The 27,413-nt window shown below is 37.5% G+C and overlaps 1 protein-coding gene across 11 annotated transcripts in view; it reads left to right on the top strand.

The window, feature by feature from the left end:
* The window catches only part of C11H11orf65 (chromosome 11 C11orf65 homolog), a 96,765-nt gene that overhangs the window by 54,593 nt on the left and 14,759 nt on the right, over positions 1 to 27,413 (top strand). For 4 of the 11 annotated variants that reach the window (XM_043482946.1, XM_043482945.1, XM_043482955.1 and 1 more), the window contains exons 3-6: positions 9,397 to 9,489; positions 21,732 to 21,785; positions 21,915 to 22,115; positions 24,091 to 24,221. In XM_043482946.1, the coding sequence (XP_043338881.1) occupies positions 9,397 to 9,489; positions 21,732 to 21,785; positions 21,915 to 22,115; positions 24,091 to 24,221 (479 nt within the window). Of the gene's footprint in view, positions 1 to 9,396; positions 9,490 to 20,700; positions 20,802 to 21,731; positions 21,786 to 21,914; positions 22,116 to 24,090; positions 24,222 to 27,413 lie in introns of those variants that run through there. The other 7 variants (XM_043482951.1, XM_043482950.1, XM_043482954.1 and 4 more) reach the window with 5 other exon arrangements.

Here is a 27,413-nt window from a genome sequence, read left to right as displayed (position 1 = left end):
ACCACTACTATTCAACATAGTGTTGGAAGTTTTGGCCACAGCAATCAGAGCAGAAAAAGAAGTAAAAGGAATCCAGATAGGAAAAGAAGAAGTGAAACTCTCGCTGTTTGCAGATGACATGATCCTCTACATAGAAAACCCTAAAGACTCTACCAGAAAATTACTAGAGCTAATCAATGAATATAGTAATGTTGCAGGATATAAAATTAACACACAGAAATCCCTTGCATTCCTATATACTAACAATGAAAAAACAGAAAGAGAAATTAAGGAAACAATACCATTCACCATTGCAACAAAAAGAATAAAATACTTAGGAGTATATCTACCTAAAGAAACAAAAGACCTATACATAGAAAACTATAAAACACTGATGAAAGAAATCAAAGAGGACACAAACAGATGGAAAAACATACCGTGTTCATGGATTGGAAGAATCAATATTGTCAAAATGGCTATTCTACCCAAAGCAATCTATAGATTCAATGCAATCCCTATCAAGCTACCAACGGTATTTTTCACAGAACTAGACAAAGAATTTCACAATTTGTATGGAAATACAAAAAACCTCGAATAGCCAAAGTAATCTTGAGAAAGAAGAATGGAACTGGAGGAATCAACCTGCCTGACTTCAGACTCTACTACAAAGCCACAGTCATCAAGACAGTATGGTACTGGCACAAAGACAGAAATATAGATCAATGGAACAGAATAGAAAGCCCAGAGATAAATCCACGAACCTATGGACACCTTATCTTTGACAAAGGAGGCAAGGATATACAATGGAAAAAAGACAACCTCTTTAACAAGTGGTGCTGGGAAAACTGGTCAACCACTTGTAAAAGAATGAAACTAGAACACTTTCTAACACCATACACAAAAATAAACTCAAAATGGATTAAAGATCTAAATGTAAGACCAGAAACTATAAAACTCCTAGAGGAGAACATAGGCAAAACACTCTCCGACATAAATCACAGCAAGATCCTCTATGACCCACCTCCCAGAATATTGGAAATAAAAGCAAAACTAAACAAATGGGATCTAATGAAACTTAAAAGCTTTTGCACTACAAAGGAAACTATAAGTAGGTGAAAAGACAGCCGTCAGATTGGGAGAAAATAATAGCAAATGAAGAAACAGACAAAGGATTAATCTCAAAAATATACAAGCAACTCCTGCAGCTCAATTCAAGAAAAATAAATGACCCAATCAAAAAATGGGCCAAAGAACTAAACAGACATTTCTCCAAAGAAGACATACAGATGGCTACAAACACATGAAAAGATGCTCAACATCACTCATTATCAGAGAAATGCAAATCAAAACCTCAATGAGGTACCATTACATGTCAGTCAGGATGGCTGCTATCCAAAAGTCTACAAGCAATAAATGCTGGAGAGGGTGTGGAGAAGAGGGAACCCTCTTACACTGTTGGTGGGAATGCAAACTAGTACAGCCACTATGGAAAACAGTGTGGAGATTTCTTAAAAAACTGGAAATAGAACTGCCATATGACCCAGCAATCTCACTTCTGGACCTACACACTGAGGAACCCAGATCTGAAAGAGAACATGCAACCACCGAATGTTATCGCAGCACTGTTTTATAATAGCCAGGACATGGAAGCAACCTAGAATGCCCATCCAGCAGATGAATGGAATAAGGAAGGTTGGTACATATACACCATGGAATATTACTGCAGCCTATTAAACAAAGAAATTCATCTGGAATCAGTTCTAATAAGAGAATGGATGAAACTGGAGCACCTTATACAGAGTGAAGTAAGCCGAAAGTATAAAGAACATTTACCAGCATACTAACACATATATATGCGAAGTTTTAAGAAGATGGTTAAGCGACAACCCTTATGCAAAACAGAAAAAAGAGACCAGAAGTACAAGAAACAGACTTTTGAACTCTGTGGGAGAAGGTGAGGGTGGGATGTTTCAAAAGAACAGCATGTATATTATCTATGGTGAAACAGATCACCAGCCCAGGTGGGATGCATGAGACAAGTGCTCGGGCCTGGTGCACTGGGAAGACCCAGAGGAATCGGGTGGAGAAGGAGGTGAGAGGGGGGATCGGGATGGGGAATACGTGTAAATCTATGGCTGATTCATATCAATGTATGACAAAACCCACTGAAAAAAAAAATAAATAAAGGAGGAAAAAAAAACAAAAACTGTTCAGAAGTAGAAACAAAAGGAAAAAAAATTGTTCTGTCTTATTGTTGAGTCAACCCTAATCAATATAAAATGTTGTTTCTCATATTTTCCAAAACTTTTTGCCTTACAGTCTATTTTATTTTGTATTGATATTGTGACCCTAGTTTACTTTTGGTTAGTGTTTGCATGGTATCTTTTCTTATTCTTTTACTTTCTAACTTTTTGTGTTCTTTGAAAACAATGCAGAGTTGGATCTAATTTTAGTTAATCATATATAATCATTGTCTCTTAATTAGCATGGTTAGACTATTTATATTTGTTAAAATTAGTATATTTATTTAGTTTAAGTTCACAATATTGCTGTTGCTTTTCTACTTACGATCTGTTCTTCATGTATTCTTCATTTCCCCCCATTTCTTTGTATTATTTGGACAATTTTAATACATAACTTTTTTCTTTTCTATTAACTTTTTGGTTATTTTGATTGATTAAAAATGATCATAAATTATTTCCTATTCTTTCTATTGAGAGGTAAGTGACATTCTTTCTTCTTCCTCAATTTTGGCTATTTTAGTGACTTGCTTTACCTCTAAAACAAATAAAATAGAATATGACATTCTGGGGCCTTTGTGTCTAGGTAATAAGAAGCATTGCAGTAAAAAAAAAAAAAAAAAAAGAAGAAGAAAGAAAGAAAAAGGAAATTCGCCAGTTGTCCTGTGGTTAGAACTCCTGGCTTCCACTGCAGAGGGCCCAGATTTAATCCTTGGCCAGGGAACTAAGATCTTGCAAGCTACATGAGGCAGTCAGAAAAAAGAAGAAGAGGATGAAGCATTGTAGTTTCCGTGTCTGTGTCATAGAACGGTCATTCTGATTGAAGCCAGTCACAGTTTACCACAGTCCTGAAACTGCCATGCCAAGCTAGCCTAATGGAAAGGCTACCTATAGAGAATAGTGATGGGCCATCCCAGGCTTATCACCTATTTCTTTCCACTTACAAGATACATAAATGAAAAAGCCATTTTCAGTGTTCCATCCCCAGCAGATGTAACATAAAAAGAACCAAGAAACATAACTGATAGCTAGAATTGAGGCCTCTGACATAAGACACAACTTGAGTCATATGAGCCAATCCCAGCTTTACAATCCATCTCAGATGAAGTCTCAATCATTCTCAAAGTGAAAACCAGACATCCTTACTATGTCCTACCACAATTTGCCACCCTTAATTTTGAGCATAATAAAATGGTGGTTGTTCAACATCAGAAAGTTTTGGGGGTGGTTTGCTATGTAGCAATAGATTATCATAAAAGTTACATATTATTTTAATGGGGTGACTTAGAGTTTACAATATGTATCCTTGACTAATTTCTACCTACATTAAGTTAGTAATTTTACCCTTTCCAGAACAGTGCAAGAATATTAAAACAGGTTAGCTCCCTTTATCATCTTCCCCTTCTGTGATTTTTGTTGTCAGATATCTTCACTTACGTTTTTCTTTTGAGTATAAGAAGACGTTCTTTTTATTGCTTTAAACAATTAGTATTCACTTTTTATTGTGGTAAATACACATAACATAAAATTTACCATAACAACCATTTTTAGGTGTACAATTTCGTGACATTAATTACATTTACAATGTTACATAGCCATTACCACTATTTGTTTCTAGAACTTTTACATCACCTCAAACAGAACCTCCTGTAGCTACTGAACAATAACTCTCCATCCTCCCTGCCCACTAGGCCATGGTAACCTCTATTTTACTTTCTGTATCTATGAATTTGTCTATTCTAGGTAGTTTGTATATTTGTCCTTTTGTCTCTGTCTATTTCATTTAGTATAATGTTTTCAAGTTTCTATCTGCATAACCGAGGTTATTGATATTTCTCCTGGCAGTCCTGATTCCATCTTGTGGTTTATCCAGCCCAGCATTTCACATGATGTAGAGTACATCAAAGAGTATTTATCTTTTAATGATTTTTATTCTTCTTCCTGCTGAGTCATACTCTGCCCATGATATCTTTAATATAAACACTAGGTAAAAGGTTAAGCACATATTTATTTCCTACTGCTGCTAAAACAATTGCCAAAATCTTAGTAGCTTTAAACAACAAAAATTTTCTTTTCGTAAAATTTTGGAGGCCAAAATCTGAAATGAATCTCATTAGGCTAAAATCAAGATATTAGCAATACTGTGTTCTTTCTGTAGACTCTAGGGAAGAATTTATTTTCTTTCCTTTTCCAGGCTTTAGCAACTGCCCACATTCCTTGACTCATGGCCTCCTTCCATCTTCAAAGTCAACAAGGACTTAATAAATATGTCTCACATTACATCACTTTAATGATGACTCTTCTGTTCCCTTTTTCATTTATACTGACCCTTTTTCCACTTGTAAGCCCCCCTCTACTTTTTTGGTGTGGTGATTCACTGGCATGAGGAATTCAAAATGACCAGGTGACAGTATCAGTTTCCCTTTTAATGGAACTTCTTGTTTGCTTCGGTGGAAGCATTTCTCTGTGGTGGGTGGGTGTGCTCAGTCACTTAGTCGTGTCTGACTTTGCAACCTCATGGACTGTAGCCTGCCAGGCTCTGCTGTCCAGGGAACTTTTCAGGCAAGAATACTGGAGCAGGTTGCCATTTCCTCCTCTAGCGGATCTTCCCAACTCAGGGATTGAACCCACATCTCTTGTGTCTCCTGAATTGTCAGGCAGATTCTTTACCACTGCTCCACCTGGGAAGCCTCCTGGGGGTGCAAAAACCTCTATATCCACAGAACCCAAAGGTAAAAGAATGAGAAGTAAAATCTTCACTAGTGGATTATTACAGATAGTATTGAAAGGGAGGTACTTTCATTTCCACCCTTTAAATTTCAAACTCATAAACTCTGGTTGGCTATTAATTCAGAATATATTCTATAACATGAAGGACATCACTATAGTCTGAAAAGTGTTGTCACTGAAACTATAACTGCAACTGAGTCTCCAAAATGCCAGACCAACATTCAATCAGGCTAGGTGTTTTAGAGTAATGGAGAACAGGGTCAGTCAGTCAGTCAGTTCAGTCACTCAGTCATGTCTGACTCTTTGCGATGCCGTGGACTGCAGCATGCCAGGCTTACCTGTCCATCAGCAACTCCTGGAATTTGCTCAAACTCATGGCCATCCATTTGGTGATGCCATCCAATCATCTGTCATCCCCTTCTCCTGCATTCAATCTTTCCCAGCATCAGGGTCTTTTCCAATGAGTCAGTCTTCACATCAGGTGGCCAAGGTATTGGAGCTTCAGCTTCAGCATCAGTTCTTCCAATGAATTTTCAGGATTGACTTCCTTTTAGTCCAAGGGACTCTCAGAAGTCTTCTCCAACACCACAGTTCAAAAGCATCAATTCTTCAGCACTCAACCTTCTTTACAGTCCAACTCTCACATCCATTCAAGACTACTGTAAAAAACATAGCTTTGATTAGATGGACCTTTGTCAGCAAAGTAATGTCTCTGCTTTTTAATATGCTGTCTAGGTTGGTGATAATTTTTCTTCCAAGAATCAAGCAACTTTTAATTTCATGGCTGCAGTCACCATCCGCAGTGATTTTGGAGCCAAGAAAAATAAAGTCAGCCACTGTTTCCACTGTTTCTCCATCTATTTGCCATGAAGTGATGGGACCAGATGCCATGATCTTAGTTTTTTGAATGTTGAGTTTAGAGCCAACTTTTTTACTCTCCCGTTTCAGTTTCATCAAGAGGCTCTTTAGTTCTTTGCTTTCTGCCATAGGGGTGGTGTCATCTGCATATCTGAGGTTATTGATATTTCTCCCATCAGGCTTGATTCCAGCTTGTGCTTCATCCAGCCTGGCATTTCACATGATTTACTCTGCATATAAGTTAAATAAGTAGGGTGAGTAGCCTTGACATACTCCTTTCACAATTTGGAACAAATCCGTTGTTCCATGCCCAGTTCTAACTGTTGTTTCTTGACCTGCATACAGATTTTTCAGGAGGCAGGTTAGGTGGTCTGGTATTCCCATCTCTTAAAGAATTTTCCACAGTTTTTTGTGATTCATACAGTCAAAGTATTTGGCATAGTCAATAAAGCAGAAATAGATGTTTTTCTGGAACTCTCTTGCTTTTTCTGTGATCCAGTGGATGTTGAAAATTTGATTGCTGGTTCCTCTGCCTTTTCTAAATCTAGCTTGAACATCTGCAAGTTCTCAATTCATGTACTGTTGAAGCCTAGCTTGGAGAATTTTGAGCATTATTTTGTTAGTGTGTGAGATGAGTACAATTGTGCAGTAGTTCGAACACTCTTTGGCATTGCCTTTCTATGGGACTGAAATGAAAACTGACTTTTCCAGTTCTGTGACCATGGATGAGTTTTCCAAATTTGCTGGTGTATTGAGTGCAGCACTTCCACAGCATCATCTTTTAGGATTTGAAATAGGTCAACTGGAATTCCATCACCTCCACTAGCTTTGTTCATTGTGATGCTTCCTAAGGCCCACTTGACTTCACATTCCAGGATGTCTGGCTCTAGGTGAGTGATCACACCATCATGGCTATCTGGGTCATTAAGATCTTTTTTGTATAGTTCTTCTGTGTATTCTTGTCACCTTTTCTTAATATCTTCTGCTTCTGTTAGGCCCATACCATTTCTGTCCTTATTGTGCCCATCTTTGCATGAAATATTCCCTTGGTATCTCTAGTTTTCATAAAAAGATCTCTAATCTTTCCCATTCTATTGTTTTCCTCTATTTCTTTGCACTGATTATTTAGGAAGGCTTTCTTATCTCTCCTTGCTGTTCTTTGAAACTCTGCATTCAGATGGGTATATCTTCCTTTTCTCCTTTGCCTTTTGCGTTTCTTCTTTTCTTAGCTATTTGTAAGGCCTCCTCAGACAACCATTTTGCCTTTTTGCCTTTCTTTTTCTTGGTGATGGTTTAGAATACTGCCTCCTATACGGTGTCACAAACCTCTGCCCATAGTTCCTCAGGCATTCTGTCTATCAGATCTAATCCCTTGAATCTCTTTGTCACTTCCACTGTGTTATCCTAAGGGATTTGATTTAAGTCATACCTGAATAGTCCAGTGGCTTTCCCTGCTTTCTTCTATTTAAATCTGAATTTTGCAATCAGGAGTTCATGATCTGTGCCCCAGTCAGCTACTGGTCTTGTTTTTGCTGACTATATAGAGCTATCCAGGTGTATAAAGTATCAATTCCAGTGAGAATCAAGTGTTGCCCCTTCAGTAATGAAAGTGTTCCAACTAACTGATATCCCACAAGAAACCTGGTTAATTTCCTCAAGGAATGAGACTATATCAGGGGATCAGAGTTGCCCTCTACTTTGACAAAGTGTACACTCAGTAGTAGTAGTAGCCAGATATAGTGAGTTAAAATTCATGTTGCTGATCCCACAGATAACCTCCATTCCTGTTGCCATGGCCATTTTGTTCACGAGCCTATTGAACAAGGAGAACAGCGGCTAGGGAAAAAAGACTGACTGAATGGGTCAACTTGCCCACTTGATTATTAATATTCTTCTCTTCTGAAATTGCTTTTTGGTGAGAATTGATATGGGATACGAATATCTTCACAGTTGGTGCTCAAGTGTGAGAGGTCTGGAGGGGTCTGATCTCTTCCCCAACAATTTTCTAACCAAAAAACAAATTTCTTTCCAAATCCCTGACCATCCAGCCAAACCATCAGTTATTCTCCATCTGTAAATCTGTATTGCTGGCCATCTTTCCTTCCAGGCGTAGTATACAATGGGTATGATGCTTGAAGTTCTGTCCCTATATTTCTCTTCTGAGCCACTCTTGGATGAGGTTCCATGTACATATGGAACTTCCTATAGGTCACACTTTGCACTAGACCTCCTGAGACCTGCTAGGTCCTGAATTTACCAGTAGAATTCTAACTAAGTGATGTTGTGTGACTTCCACGACAGGGCCTTGCAATTTCTCTCTCTCTATGTCTATATCTCTCGTACTTTGAAACCTACACACTGCGAAGAAACTCTAAACTGAAAGTGTATGTGGAGAGAGAAGCCAGGTCACCACAGATGTTCCAACAATCCAAGCCGAAGACCCAGATGTGTGGGTGAGACCATATTAAATCACCCAACTCCATCTGATCTGGCAAATGACTAGGCCCAAGTACATGATTCCACACAAAAATAGAAGTTCTCTTTCAACCCACAGAAAGTGGTTTTTGCTTTAAGTCACTAAATTTGAGAGTGGTTTGATACAGTAATATACAAATTTAAAAAATACTGTTCAGATTTCAAACCATCATAAATTCTTCTTGATACTCAATTTGGGGTTTTACTTAAGAATATTACATCTTCCTTTCAGAAAGAATATTATTTGTGTTGATATGGGCTGCACCATCTCCCACAGGCAATTGTGGTGGGACTTCAAATTGTGATACTGGTGTTAAGGATTACTTCAACTTGGCTTTATTTGATTTGATTTAATATAAGCAAAGGAGTGGATGGGGAACATTTTAAGAGTTATTTAGGGTTTTGGGAGGAATAAGGTATGAGGGAAAATGTTACCAAAGATAGCTTTCCAAGATACAAGAATTGCTTGGAGTAGTTTGACTAAATTTGCACTAACATGAGAAGTAGATAAGGTTTGTAAATCAGTGGAATTACTACAGGAATAAGGAGGCTTTTGTAATGATAATAAGATAATATTTGTTGAATGCTCTTCTGTGCCAGGAGCTGTTCTAAATGCTTTACAAACATTGACTCATTTATTCCTAAATGTAGCTGTATGAAATAGAACTGTCATTCCCATATTTTAGATAAGAAACTGAGCCCGGAGGTTACGCAGCTTGTTCAGGATCAAGTGCTTACACAGCGAGTCAGTGCTAACACTTGAGCCCAGACAATATCACGCCATGCTTAGTGCACTCCACCACTAGGCTGTGTTTTGTCTTTCTGCTACATTACTCTGGACTATACAAAAGTGATACAACCAAAGTTTTGGACATTTTATTTACACTTCCTGGTAATAGAATTACCAATTTAAGGGTAAACCCCTGTGAGAATAATACCAGTATTACCTGGCTTGTGAAATCAAACTGTGACTGGATAATATTTCTAAAATCTATTTCACAACAGTAAAATCTGTCTCATGATTTTCACTCATTTTGCCCTAATTAGGCAAAAAGCTAATTAGAGGTAGAAAACCCAGTTTCAACAGTAAAATCCTATGTGTTTGAACCTTTAGAATGTCGCTGTATTCCAACACTTTAAACGTCTGATTAACATAAGAAGACAAGGGGAGCCACGTCAGATAGTGAGATATATTAATCCTAAAGAGGTAAGGACATTATATTTTTTTTCATGATGTATAAATACCTTTATTTTTTATTCTTTCCAAGTGAAGTATAATTGCTTTACAATGTTGTATTAGTTTCTGTCTCACAATGAAGTGAATAAGCTATATGTATACATATATCCACTCTATCTTAGACCTTCCTCCCACCCCACCCATCTAGGTCATCACAGAGCCCTGAGCTGAGCTCCTTGTGGTGTACAGAAGGTTCCCACTTGTGTGAAACTGTTTCACACAAGATAGTGTATATACATCAATCCTAATCTCTTAATTCATCCCACCCTCCCATTCCCCTGTGTCCACATATCTGTTCTCTACATCTGCATCTCTGCCCTTGCCCTGCAACTGGGTTAATCTGTACAACATTTCTAGATTACACATATATGCGTTAATATCTTTGTTTTCCTCTTTCTGACTTACTTCACTCTGTAGGACAGACTCTAGTTCATTCACATCTCTACAAATGACTCAATTCTGTTTCTTTTTATGGTCGAGTAACATTCCATTGTTTATATGTAGCATATCTTCTTTATCTAATCATCTGTCATTGGACATTTAGGTTTCCATGTCCTGGCTATTGTAAATAGTGCTATAGTGAACATTGGAGTACATGTGTCATTTAGATTATAGTTTTCTCAGGGTATATGTCCTGTAGTGGGATTGTTGGGTCATATGCTTCTTCTTTTTTAGCTCTTTAAGGTGGAGCTTTTTAAGTTTCCATACTGTTCTCCACAGTGGCTGTATCAATTTATATTCCCATCAACAGTGCAAGAGGGCTCCCTTTTCTCCACATCCTCTCTAGCATTTATTGTTTGTAGATTTTTTTGATGATGGCTATTCTGACCAGTATAAGATGATGCTTCTGTTGTACTTTGGATTTGCATTTCTCTAACAATTAGCACTTCATGGGAAATAGGTGGGGAAACAGTGGAAACAGTGTCAGACTTTATTTTTGGGGGCTCCAAAATCACTGCAGATGGTGATTGCAGCCATGAAATTAAAAGACGCTTTCTCCTTGGAAGGAAAGTTATGACCAACCTAGATAGCATATTAAAAAGCAGAGACATTACTTTGCCAACAAAGGTTCATCTAGTCAAGGCTATGATTTTTCCAGTGGTCATGTATGGATGTGAGAACTGGACTGTGAAGAAAGCTGAGCGCTGAAGAATTGATGCTTTTGAACTGTGGTGTTGGAGAAGACTCTTGAGAGTCCCTTGGACTGCAAGGAGATCCAACCAGTCCATCCTGAAGGAGATCAGTCCAGGGTGTTCATTGGAAGGACTGATGCTGAACCTAAAACTCCAATACTTTGGCCACCTCATGCGAAGAGTTGATTCATTGGAAGAGACCCTGAGGCTGGGAGGGATTGGGGACAGGAAGAGAAGGGGACGACAGAGGATGAGATGGCTGGATGGCATTACCGACTCGATGGACATGAGTTTGAGTAAACTCCAGGAGTTTGTGATGGACAGGGAGGCCTGGCGTGCTGCGGTTCATGAGGTCGCAAAGAGTTGGACACGATTGAGTGACTGAACTGAACTGAACTGAATAATTAGCAATGTTGAGCATCTTTTTATGTGCCTCTTGTCATCAGTTTCTCATGTTTGGAGAGATGTCTGTTTAGGTTTTCCACCCATTTTTTTGACTGGGTTTTTTGTTTTTTGTTTTTTTATATTGGGTTCCACGAGCTGTTTGTATATTTTGGAGATTAATCCTTCATTCATTGCTTTGTTTGCAAATATTTTCTCACATTCTGAGGACTGTCTTTTCCTCTCATTTATGGTTTTCTTTGTGTGCAAAAGCTTTTAAGTCCCATTTAAAAAATTTTTTTCCTAACTCAAGGAGGTGGGTCAAAAAAATCCTGCTTTTGACTGTTGGGGGGAATGTAATACTTTGGCCACCTGATGTGAAGAACTGACTCATTGGAAAAGACCCTGTTGCTGGGAAGGATTGAAGGCAGGAGGAGAATGGGATGACAGAGTATGAGATGGTTGGATGGCATCACCAACTCGATGGACATGAGTTTGAGCAGGCTCTGGAAGGTGGTGATGGATAGGAAAGCCTGGTGTGCTGCAGTCCATGGGGTCACAAAGAGGTGGACACGACTGAGCGACTGAACTGAACTGAAATTGATACAGCCACTATGGAGAACAGTGTCAGTTCAGTCTGACACAGAATTGTGGACACAGGAGAGGGAAGGAGAGGGTGGGACAAATGGAGAAAGTAACATGGAGACATATGCACTACCATATGTAAAATAGATAGCCAGTGGGAATTTTCTGTATAACACAGGGACTCAAACCAGGCCTCTGAAAACCTAGAGGGGTGGATCGGATGGGGTGGGAGGTGGGAGGGAGGTTCAAGAGGGAGGGAACATAGGTATATCTGTGGCTGATTCATGTTGATATATGGCAGAAATCAACAAAATATTGTAAAGTAATAATCATTATCCTTCAATTAAAAATAAATAATTTGAAAGGTTAAATATATATATATATATATATATATATATATATATATATATAAAGATCTTGCTGTAGCTTATGTCACAGAGTGGTTTTCCTATTTTCCTCTAAGAGTTTTATAGTATCTAATCTTACATTTTGGAGAAGGCAATGGCACCCCACTCCATTACTCTTGCCTGGAAAATCCCATGGACGGAGGAGCCTGGTAGGCCGCAGTCCATGGGGTCGTGAAGAGTCCGACATGACTGAGCAACTTCACTTTCACTAGTCTTACATTTAGGTCTTTAATCCATTTTAAGTTTATTTTTGTGTATGGTGTTAGGTAGTGTTCTACTTTCATCCTTTAATATGTTGCTGTCCAGTTTTTCCAGCACCATGTATTGAAGAGGCTGTCTTTTCACCATTGTATATCGTTGCTTCCTTTGTTGTAGATTATGTGGCCATAAGTGTGCAGGTTTATCTCTGGGCTTTCTATTTTGGGCCACTGATCTATATTTCTGTTTTTGTGCCTATACCATACAATCTTGATTAGTGTAGCTTTGTAATATAGTCTGAAGTCAGGGAGCCTGATTCCTCAAGTTCCATATTTCTTTCTCAAGATTGATTTGACTTTCAGGATCTTTTGTGTTTCCTTACAAAATGTAAAGATTTTTCTTCCAACTCTGTGAAGAATGCCACTGGTAATTTGATATGGAATGCATTGAATCTGTAGCTTGCTTTGGGTAGTATAGTCATTTTCACAATATTGATTTTACCAAACCAAGAACCTAGTATGTCTCTTCGTCTGTTTGTGCATCTTTGATTTCTTTCATTTGTGTTTTATAGTTTTCTGAGCACAGGTCTTTTGCCTCTTTCGGTAAGTATCAGTTCATTTCAGTTCAGTTACTCAGTCATGTCCAACTCTTTGTGACCCCATGGACTGCAGCATACCCGGCTTCCCTGTCCATCACCAACTCCCAACACCTGCTCAAACTTATGTCCATCAAGTCAGTGATACCATCCAACCATCTCATCCTCTGTTGGCCCCTTCTCCTCCTGCCTTTAATCTTTCCCAGCATCAGGGTCTTTTCCAATGAGTCAGTTCTTTGCATCAGATGGCCAAAATATTGGAGTTTCAGCTTCAGCATCACTCCTTGCAATGAATATTCAGGACTGATTTCCTTTAGAATTGACTGGTTGGATCTCCTTGCAGTCCAAGGGACTCTCAAGAGTCTTCTCCAACACCACAATTCAAAAGCATCAATTCTTTGGAGCTCAGCTTTCTTTATGGTCCAACTGATATACATATATGACTACCAGAAAAACCATAGCTTTGACTAGACAGACCTTTGTAGGCAAACCTAGCTATTTTATGCTTTTTGTTGCAATGGTAAATGGAATTGTTTCCTTAATTTCTCTTTATGATCTTTTATTTGCAGTATATAGGAATGCAAGAGATTTCTGTGTATTAATTTTGTAGCTTGCAACTTTACTGAATTCATTGATGAGCTCTAGTAGTTTTCCAGCAGAAAGATGGCGGAATAGAAGGACATGCACTCATCTTCTCCTGCAAGAACTCCAAAATTACAACTCGCTGCTGAACAACCATTGACAGAAAAATTTAGGACCCCACCGTAAAAGGATATTCCACGTCCAAGGGCAAAGGAGAAGCCCCAACAAGACAGTAGGAGGGGTGAAATCCCATTTAGAATCAAACCCCATACCCGCCAGAAACGCTTGGAGGGCTCAAACAAAACCTTATGTGCACCAGGACCCAGAGGCCCCACAGAGACTGAGTAGACCTACCTTTGAATCTGTTTGAGTGTCTCCTGTGGAGGTATGGGTCAGCAGTGACCTGCCGCAGGGACAGGGACACTGGCTGCAGAAGACCTGGGTCATGCAGTGTTACCCACCATAGAGCCTCCAAGCAGATGACCCACAATCTGCAGAACTATTATACCAAAGAAATTCTCACACTGTTGAGAAAGTTGTAGGACCCACAACAGATTTCCCAACCTGGGGATCTGGCAAAGGGACTGAGAACCCCCAGGGAATTTGACTTTGGAGGCCAGTGGGATTTGATTACAGAACTTCCACAGGACTGTGGAAACCTACTCTTGGAGGGCCTAAACAAAACCTAGTGTGCACCAGGAGAAAGGAGCAGTGTCCTCACAAGAGACTGAGTCATACTTGCCTGTGAGTGTCCAGGAGTTTCCAGTGGAGGCTGGGTTGACAGTTTGGCCTCAAGAAAAACAACAGGGAGGGAAAACAACCCCACCCATCAACAGAAAATCAATAGAAAATTATATTAAAGATTTACTGACCATGGTCCCATCAGAACAAATCCCGATTTTATCCACAGTCTTTCCCATCAGGAAGCTTCCATAGCCTCTTATCCTTATTCAGCAGAGGACAGACAGAAAGAAAACCACAATCACAGAAAATTAACCAAACGGATCAAATGGACCACAGCCTTGTCTAACTCAATGAAACCATGAGCCATGCCATGTAGGGCCACCCAAGACAGATGGGTCATGATGGACCATGTGGTCCACTAGAAGGAGAATGGGAATGGCAAACCACTTCAGTATTCTTGCCTTGAGACTCCATGAACAGCATGAAAAGGCAAAAGGATAGGACACTAAAAGATGAACTCCCCAGGTTGGTAGGTGCCCAATATGCTACTGGAGAAGAGTGTAGAAGTAACTCCAGAAAGAATGAAGAGATGGAGCCAAAGTGAAAATAACACCCAGTTGTGGATGTGACTAGTGATGCTTCCATCACTAGTCCAATGCTGTAAAGAAGAATATTGCATAGGAACCTGGAATGTTAGGTCCATGAATCACGGCAAATTGGAAGTGGTCAAACAGGAGATGGCAAGAGTAAACATTGACATTTTAGGAATTAGTGAACTAAAATGAACTGGAATGAGTGAATTTAATTCAGATGACCATTACATCTACTACTGTGGTCAAGAATTCCTTAGAAGAAATAGAATAACCCTCATAGTCAACACAAGAGTCCGAACTGCAATACTTGGTTGCAATCTCAAAAAAGAATGACCTCTGTTCATTTCCAAGGCAAACCATTCAGTATCACAGTAATACAAGTCTATGCCACTTGGATTCAGCAACCACTAATGCTGAAAAAGCTGAAGTTGAATGATTCTATAATGACCTACAAGATCTTCTAGAACTAACACCAAAAAAAAACACGTCCTTTTCATTGTAGAGGACTGGAATGCAAAAGTAGGAAGTCAAGAGATACCTGGAGTAACAGACAAGTTTGGCCTTGGAGTAAAAATGAAGCAGGGCAAAGGCTAACAAGAGTTTTGCTAAGAGAACACACTGGTCATAGCAAACACCCTCTTCCAACAACACAAGAGATGACTCTACACATGGACATTACCAGATGGTCAATACTGAAATCAAATTGATTATATTCTTTGCAGTCAGAGATGAAGAAACTCTATACAGTCAGCAAAAAGAAGACCAGGAGCTGACTGTGGCTCAGATCATGAACTCCTTATTGCCAAATTCAGGCTTAAATTGCACAAAATAGGGAAAACCAATAGACTATTCAGGTATGGCCTAAATCAAATCCCTTACGATTATACAGTGGAAGTGACAAATAGATTCAAGGGATTAGATATGATAGACAGATGCCTGAAGAAATATGGGCAGAGGTTCATGACATTGTATAGGAGGCAGTGATCAAAACCATCCCCAAGAAAAAGAAATGTGAAAAGGCAAAATGGTTTTCTGAGGAAGTCTTACAAATAGCTAAAAAAGAAGAGAAGCTAAAGGCAAAGGATAAAATGAAAGATATATCCATTTGAATGCAGCATTCCAAAGAACAGCAAAGAGAGATAAGAAAGCCTTCTTCAGTAATCAATAAAAAGAAATAGAGGAAAAAATAGAATGGAAAAGACTAGAGATCTTTTCATGAAAGTTAAAGATGCCAAGGGAATATTTCATGCAAAGATGGGCACAATAAGGACAGAAATGGTATGGGCCTAACAGAAGCAGAAGATATTAAGAAAAGGTGGCAGGAATACACAGAAGAATTATGCAAAAAAGATCTTCATGACCCAGATAACCATGATGGTGTGATCACTCACCTAGAGCCAGATGTCCTGGAGTGCGAAGTCAAGTGGGCCTTAGGAAGTATCACTACAAACAAAGCTAGTGGAGGTGATGGAATTCCAGCTGAGCTATTTCAAATCCTAGATGACAATGCTGTGAAAGTGCTGCACTCAATATGCCAGCAAATTTGGAAAACTCATCTGTGGACACAGGACTGGAAAAGTCAGTTTTCAGTTCAATCCCAAAGAAAGGCAATGCCAAAGAGTGTTCAAACTACTGCACAATTGTACTTATCTCACACACTAACAAAATAATGCTCAAAATTCTCCAAGCCAGGCTTCAACAGTACATGAATTGAGAACTTCCAGATGTTCAAGCTGGATTTAGAAGAGGCAGAGGAACCAGCGATCAAATTGTCAACATCCATTGAATCATAGAAAAAGCAAGAGAGTTCCAGAAAAACATCTATTTCTGCTTTATTGACTATGCCTAAACCTTTGACTATATGGATCACAACAAACTGGAAAATTCTTCAAGAGATTGGAATACCAGACCACCTAACCTGCCTCCTGAAAAATCTGTATGCAGGTCAAGAAACAACAGTTAGAATCAGGGTATGTCAAGTCTGTATATTGTCACCCTGCTTATTTAACTTATATGCAGAGTACATCATGCAAAATGCCAGGCTGGATGAAGCACATGCTGGAATCAAGATTGCTGGGAGAAATAGCAATAACCTCAGATATGCTAATGATACCACCCTTACGGCAGTAAGTGAAGAAGAACTAAAGAGCCTTTTGATGAAAGGGAAAGAGGAGAGTAAAAAAGTTGGCTCTAAACTCAACATTTAGAAAACTAAGATCATGGCATCTGGTCCCTTCACTTCATGGCAAATAGATGGGGAAACAATGGAAGCAGTGACAGACTTTATTTTTCTTGGCTCCAAAATCACTGCAGATGGTGACTGTAACCATGAAATTAAAAGACAGTTGCTCCTTGGAAGAAAAGCTATGACTAGCCTAGACAGCATATTAAAAAGCAGAGACATTACTTTGCCAAGAAAGGTTCATCTAGTCAAAGCTATGGTTTTTCCAGTAGTGAGGTATGGATGTGAGAGTTGGACCATGAAGGAAGCTGAGCACTGAAGAATTGATGCTTTTGAGCTGTGATGTTGGAGAAAACTCTTGAGAGTTCTTTGGACTGCAAGGAGATCCAACCAGTCAACCCCAAAGGAAATCAGTCCTGAATATTCATTGGAAGGACTGATGCCGAAGCTGAAGCTCCAGTACTTTGGCCACCTATGCGAAGACTGACTCATTGGAAAAGATCCTGATGCTGGGAAAGATTGAAGGCAGGAGGAGAAGGGGAATGACAGAAGATGAGATGGTTGTATGGCATCACCAGCTGGGTGGACATGAGTCTGAGCAAGCTCCTGGAGTTGGTGATGGACAGGGAAGCCTGGCGTGCTGCAGTCCTTGGGGTTGTAAAGATTCGGACGTGACTGAGCAACTGAACTGAACTGAGCTGAGTAGTTTTCTGGTGGTATCTTTAGGATTTTCCAGGTGTCACATCATGTCATCTGCAACAGTGACAATTTTACTTCTTCTTCTCCAATTTGGATTACTTTTATTTCTTTTCTTCTCCAATTGCCATGGTTAGGACTTCTAAAACTGTTTCCAAAGAAAGTTCAAGGGTCTATATGCTTTTCTTGTTCCTGATCCTAAAGGAAACGCTTTCACTTTTTCACCAGTTAGAATGTTGTTAGTTGTGGGTTTGTTGTATATGGCCTTTATTATATTTAGGTAGTTTCCCTCTGTGCCCATTTTCTGGAGAATTTTTATGATAAATGGGTGTTAAATTTTGTCAAAAGTATCATCTGCATCTCTTGAGATGGTCATATTGTTTTTAATCTTTACTTTTTAATATGGTATATCACTTTGATTTGAATATATTGATGAATCATTACATACCTCGGATAAATCCCACTTGATCATGGTATACTATGTTTTTAATGTGCTGTGGGATTCTGTTTACTAGTATTATGTTGGGGATTTTTGCATCTATGTTCATTAATGTTATTGGTCTGTAATTTTCCCTTTTTGTGATATATTTGTCAGCTTTTGGTATGAGGGTGATAGTGATAATGGCCTTGTGGAATGAGTTTGATAGTTTTCCCCCCTCTGTAGTTTTTTGGAAGACTTTGAGAAGGATAGGTGTTAGCTTTTCTCTAAATATTTGATAGAATTTTCCTGTGAAGCTATTTGGTCTTAGACTTTTGTTTGTTGGAAGAGTTTTAATTATAGTTTTAATTTCATTACTTGTGATTGGTCTGTTAATATTTTCTAATTCTTCCTGGTTCAGTCCTTGAAAATTGTACCTTTCCAAGAATTTGTTCATTTCTTCCAGGCTGTCAATTTTATTGGCATATAGTTGCTTGTAGTAGTCCCTTATGATCCTTTGTATTTCTGCAAAGGATTCACTTGTAGTTTCTCCTTTTTCATTCCTAATTTTGTTGATTTGAGCCCTGTCCCTTTTTTTTTGATGAAGAAGAACTACCATTCTGATAGTGTGGGATATCTCATTGTGGATTTGACTTGCATTTCTCTAATGATTAGCAATGTTGAGCACCTTTTCTTTTACATCTAAAAGAGCTAGAAAAAGAAAAACAAAACCCAAAATTAATAGAAGAAACGAAATCATGAGGATCAGAGCAGAAATTAGTGAAATAGAAACAAAAAAAAACCAGGAAAGATGAATGAAACTAAGAGGTGCTACTTTGAAAAAAACTAAACTGATGACAACGTTATCCAGACACATCAAGAGAAAAAGAGAGAGAGCTCTTTAAGGTCAGTGTTTTCTGACTGATCTGTCTGAATGATCTGTCCATTCTTGAAAATGGAGTGTTAAAGTGTCCCCTGTTATTAATGTGTTACTGTCCATTTCTCTCTTTATATCCATTAATGTTTGCTTTATATACTTAAGTGTTCCTGTATTGAGTGCATCTATATTTAAAATTGTTTTATATTCTTTTTGTATGGATCCTTTTATCATTATGCATTGTCCTTCTTTGTCTCTTGATGCAGTCTTTGTTTTAAAGTCTATGTAGTCTGATATAAGTATTCCTACCTGACTTTCTTTTGATTTACATTGCGCAGAATACCTTTTTCCATCCCCTCTCTTTCAGTCTGGATGTGTCTCTAGATCTGGATCTAGAGACAGATCAACAGATCTGGATCTGTTGTAGAGTCTTGTTTTGTATCCATTTTGTATCCGCCACCCTATGTCTTTTGATTGGAGCATTTAGTCAGTTTTCATTTAAAGTAATTACTCATAAGTATGTTGTTATTATCATTTGTTAATTATTTTCTGATTGTTTTTATAGTTCTTTTTTGTTCCTTTCTTCTTTTGCTCTAATCCCTTGTGATTTAATGGCTATCTTTATGTTATTTTGGGTTCCTTTCTCCTTTTTTGTTTGTGTATCTATTATAAGTTTTTGGCTTGTGATTACCATGAGGTGTATATGTGTGTCTATACACACACACATTTATATATATATATATATATATATATATATATATATATATAAATTTAAAGATCTCTTAAGTTTGAAAGCATTTTAAAACCCTGAATTTGTACTTGGTACTCCCGTATGTTTAATGTTTTTGATATATTTTACAGCTTTTTTTCACATCCCTTAACTCCTTATTGTTAATTTAGATGTTTATCCTCCCTACTACCTAGGAGTAGTTGATCTACTTTTACCATGCATTTGTCTTTAAGAATGAGATTTTTCCTTTCATAATTTTTATATTTCTTGCATAGTTTTTATATTTCTAGTTTTCCCTTAGAGGAATCCTTCTAACGTTTATTGTAAAGTTGGTTTAGTGATGCCAAACCCCTTTAGCTTTTGCTTGTCTGTAGACCTCTGTATCTACTTCAGATTTGAATGATAGCGTTGCCAGGTGGAGTCATCTTGGTTATGGATTTTTTCCTTTGATCACTTTGAATATATGGTGCCACACCCGTCTGGCCTACAGAGTTTCTGCTGAACAGTCAGTTGGTAGTCTTATGGGCAATCCCTTTCGGGTAACTAGTTATTTTTCCCTTCCTGCTTTTAAGGTTCCCTTTTATCCTTCATATTTGCTATTTTAATTAAAATGTGCTTTGTCATGGACCTCTTAGAGTTTATCTTATTTTGGACTGTCTGTGCTTCCTGAAACTTGATGTCTGTTTCTTTCCCCAGGTTAGGGAAATTTTTTACCTATTACTTCTTTAAATAAATTCTCTGCCAATTTCTCTCCTTCATCTCTTTCTGGGATCCCTATAATGCAAATGTCAGTATGCTTCATGTTGTCCCAGAGGTCTCCTAAGCTATCCTTATTTAAATTTTTTTTTCTTTTTCTCTGTTCAGCTTGGGTGATTTCCACTACCCTGTCTTCCTTAAATGTTTGGTAGAATTCACCCATGAACTCATATAGGCATGGTGTTTTCTGCTTTGAAAGGTTAATTATTGATTCAATTTCTTAGATGTTGATCTATTCAGATTGTCTATTTCTCCTTATGTGAGTTTTGATAGGTTGTGTCTTTCAAGGAATCAACCCATTTAGTTTAGGTTATCAATTTGGGGGCATAGAGTTGTTCATAATATTTGTTCATTATCCTTTTAGTGTCCATGGAATCAGTAGTGATGGCCTGTCTTTCATTTTTGATATTAGTATTTTGTATACTCTATCTCTCTCACTGCTGCTGCCCAGCATCACAGGACAGAGTGAGTATCATACAGTGTATCACTAACCTGGAAAAAGATCAAAATTCAAAATTAGTAGTATGGTTTCTACTGAATGTGTATCACTTTTGCACCCATCATAAAGATTAAAAATTGTAAGTCAAACCATCATAAATCAGGGAACATGTGTATGTGTGCATGTATTTAATTTTTTAGTTAGAAAATTATGCAAAACTAATGTTTTTCAGGCTGAACAATTTAAGATAACATCTGTTTTCTCATATAACTTAATATAATCGGGAGACAGGTTGGGGACCAAGATTTTTTTTCTCTATTTTCCATTTGATGTGGGGCACTAAAATTTAGAAGACCAATTATATACAATTCTTACAAAATTTAAACATGGATTTTTGATTTAAAATCAAAAGTTAGCTAGGAAAAGTCAACTGGTATTAAACTCAGATTTACTAGTCACATTTTTTTCTCTGATTCTACCTAGAGTGAAAGTGAAAGTCACTCAGTCGAGTCCGACTCTTTGCGACCCAATGGACTGTAGTCCGTGGAATTCTCCAGGCCAGAATACTGGAATGGGTAGACTTTTGCTTTTCCAGGGGATCTTCCCAACCTAGAAGATAATATTTAATATGAAAATCATATATTTGATGTGTTTAAAAAAAAAAACCACTTCTGTTTTATGAGTAGCAAATCACCTGGCACTTAAACTTTTACATTACATAGAAAGGAAACATAGTTTGGTATCATTTTCCCAGTTATCATGTAAATTGTTTTACTTATTGAGTATCTATAAGAAAACAAATTCTGATACTTTCTAATTTAAAATTAACTATTTGAGGTTTATTCACTCCATCTATTGCATAAGTAATCAATATTCAGTAGTTATTTAATATAATAGAGTGAGAAATTATGAACTGATATATATATAGAATGTTGAAGACTAATTTTTTTTTATAGGCAGAACTTCTAGATGCTGCTGCTGGTATAAATGTACGATTCAGATTAGGTGGTGTAAGTATGGATAAATTCTTACTTAGTATTAAAGCACATTTGTATGGAATTTAAAAGATGTAATTTTTAAAAACATAGACCATTTTCCTAATTAAATTGACATGGTTCTTTTAACTTTTCCATCTACAGGTTAAATTTCCACCTGAAATATACTATAAAATTTTCACTCACAGACATATTGAAGATCTATGTGCTAATAGCCCTAGAGACTACACAAAACTTCCAGCAAAATGTACATCTCATATTAAAAGTAATGATCTTCAGGAAGAGGATTATAGTGGCTGGTATCGTCGTATAGAGAACAATGGCTGGAGGCCTGTTTGTGAGACAGTAAGAACAGATAAATATTAATAATTTTCTATGTTATATGATTAGAAACCTATCTGCCTTTCTGAAAGTTAATTTTCAAATTTATTTTAAATAATAAATTCTACTAATTTAACTGATAAAATTTGCTTAACTACTCTGAGGCTACTAGTATACTTCAAGATTCAGCAATATATCTTTTTTTTAACATATACTTCTGCTTTTAATAATCAGCTTTGAGTCTAGACCATCTTTAGATACTCTCTGGCACTCAGCAATTACCCATCTTTATAATAAAGCAAATCTGAAGATGTTATTGACTCTAATTAATCCCTGGACAAGAAGTCGGTGTTCTTGAGACTAATATCCCATTTTCTCTACATAGCTTGTAACAGCAGACCCTAGTGGGAAATCACTTGGGTTTTCATGGTGTTGTTGGAAAATATAACATGTATTTATATGAACTGAACAGAATGATTTTAAATATACATGGTTTCTAATGCATATATGTGATTTGAGAATTTTTCTATAGACATGTTTGTTTAATCTCCTTTTTGTGGAAATATTTTTTATCCAAGGATATTTGTAAACTTATATTTTAAAAGTTAACATTATCTAGTTGTATAGTTCTGGATGTTTGTTTATATGGCCTCAAGTATCTTCATTCAAATCCCTCAGTCTCTGATATACAGATTGTAGAATGTGGTATATTGAATATACTAAGTATGAAAAATAATCAAAGTGTGAATTCATTCAGTCAACAAATTTTATTGCATACCAGTCAGATGTATGGCATTTTACTAGATTCTTAAGAAGCAATGGTAAATAAAAATATTCCTCTGCTCAAGTAGTTTGCCTTTTAATTAAGGAGAGAGTCAAGTAAACAGGATATTTCAGTACAGTGCTTTAATAGGGCAAACTCTGAGTGTTGTGGGGGATAAACTCTCCTCTTTGTTATTTAATGTGTATGTGGTGAGGGAGGAGGAATGAACTGAAAATAGGAAAACAAGCAACCAGCTAGTATAAAGCATCATACAGTGAAAATCACAAAGTTTCCGAGAAGGCATTGGCAACCCACTCCAGTACTCTTGCCTGGAAAATCCCATGGATGGAGGAGCCTGGTAGGCTGCAGTCCATGGGGTCGCTAGGAGTTGGACACGACTAAGCGACTTCACTTTGACTTTTCACTTTCATGCATTGGAGAAGGAAATGGCAACCCATTCCAGTACTCTTGCCTGGAGAATCCCAGGGACGGGGAAGCCTGGTGGGCTGCCGTCTATGGGGTCGCACAGAGTCGGACACAACTGAAGCGACTTAGCAGCAGCAGCAAGAAGTCTTAGGATACAATGGTGAGGCTTCTGTATTCTTGGAGGGTGCCCATATTCCTTGAGGATTTGTTGTTATTGTTCAGTTGCTAAGTTGTGTCCGACTCTTTATGACCCCATGAACTGCAGCATGCCAGGCTTCCCTGTCCTTCACTATCTCCCTGAGTTTGCTCAAACTCATGTCCATTGAGTCAGTGATGCCATCTAACCATCTCATCCTCTGTCATTCTCTTCTCCTCTTCCCTTCAATCTTTCCCAGCATCAGGGTCTTTTCTTTTCCAGTGAGTTGGCTCTTCCCATCAACGGCCATCAGTACTTTGGTGGCAAAGTACTGAGGATTAGAGTCTTAAAAAGTCAGTAGCACCTACTGCTCAGCCATGTTCTTATGAGAAACTAAAACACTTCTAGAATATGTCTATTCACTTATTCATTCAACAAATACTTATTAAATAGTACCTCAGTATACTAATCCTTTTTAGTTTTTCTATGGCATGTGCCTCTTAAGGCTCAATGTGCTATTCACTCAATTAGAAATATCTTAAAAGGATCTATCCTCTCCTCTATTTCTATCTTTGTATATTCCTACTGAACACACAGAAGTTCTTGTTTATAGTCAGATAACCTCACAATCAGTAATTTAATATTTTGTGTATTCATTTTTCATTTCTCAATAGTTTTGGAGGCCTACTGAAAATGTGATCATGGGAGACAAAAAGGAAAGTGAATTCCATTTCTCCAAACTGAAGAGAAGGCAAGATATGGAAAAGAAAAGAAAAATGAGAAAAATAGAATGGATGCAGCAAATGTAAGTTGATGAAATACTTAGAATTATTAAAGAAGTATATAGTTACTTTCAAAAATTGCTGTCACTAGTAAAAATAACTACATGTTATTTTAAAAATAAGATGAAAGATTACAGTTATTTTTTAAAAATACATAGAAAGCAAATATTTAATAAATGCTTGCTAGAGACTGTTAATATCTAAGATATAAGTGGAAAAAGACAAATTCTCTTTGACCTCAAGGAAATCACAATCTTTCGCCACATGAGATGAAAATCAGCATTTACTTTAATATTTGAGATTAATATGAGATGAAAATCAGCATTTACTTTAATATTTGAGATTAATATGACTTATTCACCAGGCATAGGTATTCCCTGGTAGCTCAGATGGTAAAGGGTCTGCCTGCAATGCAGGAGAACCAGATTCAATCCCTGGGTTAGGAAGATCCCCTGGAGAAGGAAGTGGCAACCCACTCCAGTATTCTTGCCTAGAAAATCCCATGGACGGAGGAGCCTGGCAGGCTACAGTCCTTGGGGTTGCAAGTAGCTGGACACAACTGAAGCGACTTCACTAATACGACTTTCTAGATTTACTCTATACCATTCTCAACCTTTTTTTGTCCCCTAAAGAAACTGACATGTAAGGATTACACTCAAAAGTATTCTGCACCTATCTAACAAATACCAAAAGCAAGTCTCAAAGGAATCAAATCATACCCAAGTTTACTTGACAGTGTATAAGAACAGTGGAGAAGGGAATGGCAACCCACTCCCGTATTCTTGCCTGGGACGTCCCGCAGACAGAGGAGCTTGGTGGACTACAGCCCAGGGAGTTGCAGAGAGTCAAACATGACTAAGCAACTGAGCACACACCACATACATAAAAGAACAAAGCCCCCAGATATTTAAAGGAATCCAAAAACACTTCAGTGCTCTTAATCCATGTAGTAATCAATTGCCATGCATTCAAAGAAGCAGGAAAATATCCTGAGAAGAAAAAATAATATCAGCCAACTCAGCAAAACACCCATAGCTGATTCATGTCAAATGTATCGCAAAAATCACTACAATATTGTAAAGTAACTAGCCTTCAATTAAAATAAATTAATTAATTAAAAAAAATAAAAAGGTAGGAAAACTTTTCAGATAGATAAAAGCTGAAGAAGAAAAGTGATTCTAAGGAAAAATCTAGATCCATACAAGAATGAAGAACACCAAAAATGGTAACTGTGTAAGTAAATGTACAGAACTTTTCTTCTTACTACTTAAACCTCTTTAAAAAGTAATTAACTAACTACTGAACTATACACTTAAAAATAGTCAAGATAAATAGTAAGATGATAAATTTTATGTCATTTTTACCACAATTTTTTAAATGATAGGTATTACATTTTTATATTGCAAAGTAATGAGCTAATATTGATGTTGCCAATCAAGTTATACTTAAGTTCCTGATTCCACAATTATACTCCTTTTCTCTTATATTGAAAAACGTCATCAAATATGATAAAATTACTGGACTTCCCTGGTGGTGCAGTGGATAAGAAATGCCTACCAATGCAAGAGACACAAGTTCAATCCCTGGTCCAGAAAGATTCCACATGCTATGGTGCAACTAAGCCGATGTGCCATAACTACTGAGCCTGCATTCTAGAGCGTGCAGGTCACAACTGTTGAACCTGTGAGCTGCAACTACTGAAGCCTGTGTACCCAGAGCCAGTGCTCCACGACAAGAAAAGCCAAGCAATGAGAAGCCCACACACTGCAACAAAGAGTAGCCCCTGCTGGCCACAACCAGAGAAAGTTTGCCTAAAGTGGACAATAAATTAGTAAAGCTATAGAAGATTGGAGTAACACTATAAACCAACTTGACATAATTGGCTAGAGCACTGAACTCAACCAAAGAAAACAGATTCTTTTCAAGTGCACATGAAAAACCTTCACCAAAATACACCATATTCTGGGCCATGAAATAAATATCTATAAATTTAAAAGAATTAAAATCATACAAAGAAAGTTTTCTAATCATGATGATATTAGAAATAATTTAAAACAGAGTAAAATAACAGAAACATTTCTTGATTTCTGGAAAACCTCCAAATACTTGGATATTAAACAGCATATCTTCAAATAATCCATACGTCAAAGAAGTCACAAAAGGAACTTGAAAATATTTTTGGTTAATAAAAAATGAAAACACAGCATACTAAAATTGGGGAAATGCAGCTAAAGAAGTACTTACAGGAAAACTTATATCATTTTCTATGAGACTAGTGTTATCAGATAAAAAACTACTCAAGATTTATGAGGAAAAAAACTACAAAAAAATAACAAACCAATATTCTCTCATGAACATGATAATAAGTAACATTATAAACAAATGGAGTTTATCCTTGGAATACAAGATTGGTTTAACATTTGGAAATCAATCAAAGCAATTCACCAAATTAGCAGACTTAAAAAAGAAAACTGGATGTGATGATTTCAAAAAGATGCAGAAAATGTATTTAGAAAAGTCTAGCTAACATTTGTAATTAAAATTCTTGGCAAATTGAGAATAGATATGAGCCTCCTCAACTTGATGAAGAGCGTCTATGAAAAGCCTGCAGCCAACATGATACCTAATGGTGAGTGGCTGAATGCTTTCTCTCTAAGATCAGAAACAAAGATGTCTGCACTCACTACTTCTTCACAACATTGCACTGGATGTCCTCGTTAGCGCAATAAGGGTGGCAGGGTGGAGTGGTGGGAGAGACACTGAGACTGGAAAAGAAGAACAAAAATAATCTTTAATCACAATTGATATGATCATCTGAGGTTAGTGATATTTCTCATGGCAGTCTTAATTCCAGCTTATGCTTCATCCAGCCTGGCATTTCACATGATGTACTCTGCATATAACTTAAACAAGCAGAGTGACAATATACGGCCTTGACGTACTCCTTTCCCAATTTGGAACCAGTCCGTTGTTCCATGTCCAGTTCTAACTGTTCCTTCTTGACCTGCATACAGATTTCTCAGGAGGCAGGTAAGGTGGTCTGGTATTCCCATCTCTTTAAGAATTTTCCACAGTTTGACTGTGATCCACACAGTCAAATGCTTTAGCATAGTCAATGAGGCAGAAGTAGATGTTTTTCTGGAATTCTCTTGCTTTTTCTATGATCCAATGGATGTTGGCAATTTGAAATACTGGGCTGGATGAAGCACTAGCTG

The sequence above is a fragment of the Cervus canadensis genome, chromosome 11, assembly GCF_019320065.1.
Source record: "Cervus canadensis isolate Bull #8, Minnesota chromosome 11, ASM1932006v1, whole genome shotgun sequence".
Taxonomy (NCBI): domain Eukaryota; kingdom Metazoa; phylum Chordata; class Mammalia; order Artiodactyla; family Cervidae; genus Cervus; species Cervus canadensis.
Note: the sequence above shows the minus strand (reverse complement) of the source record. Positions and strands in the feature narration are given on the sequence as shown.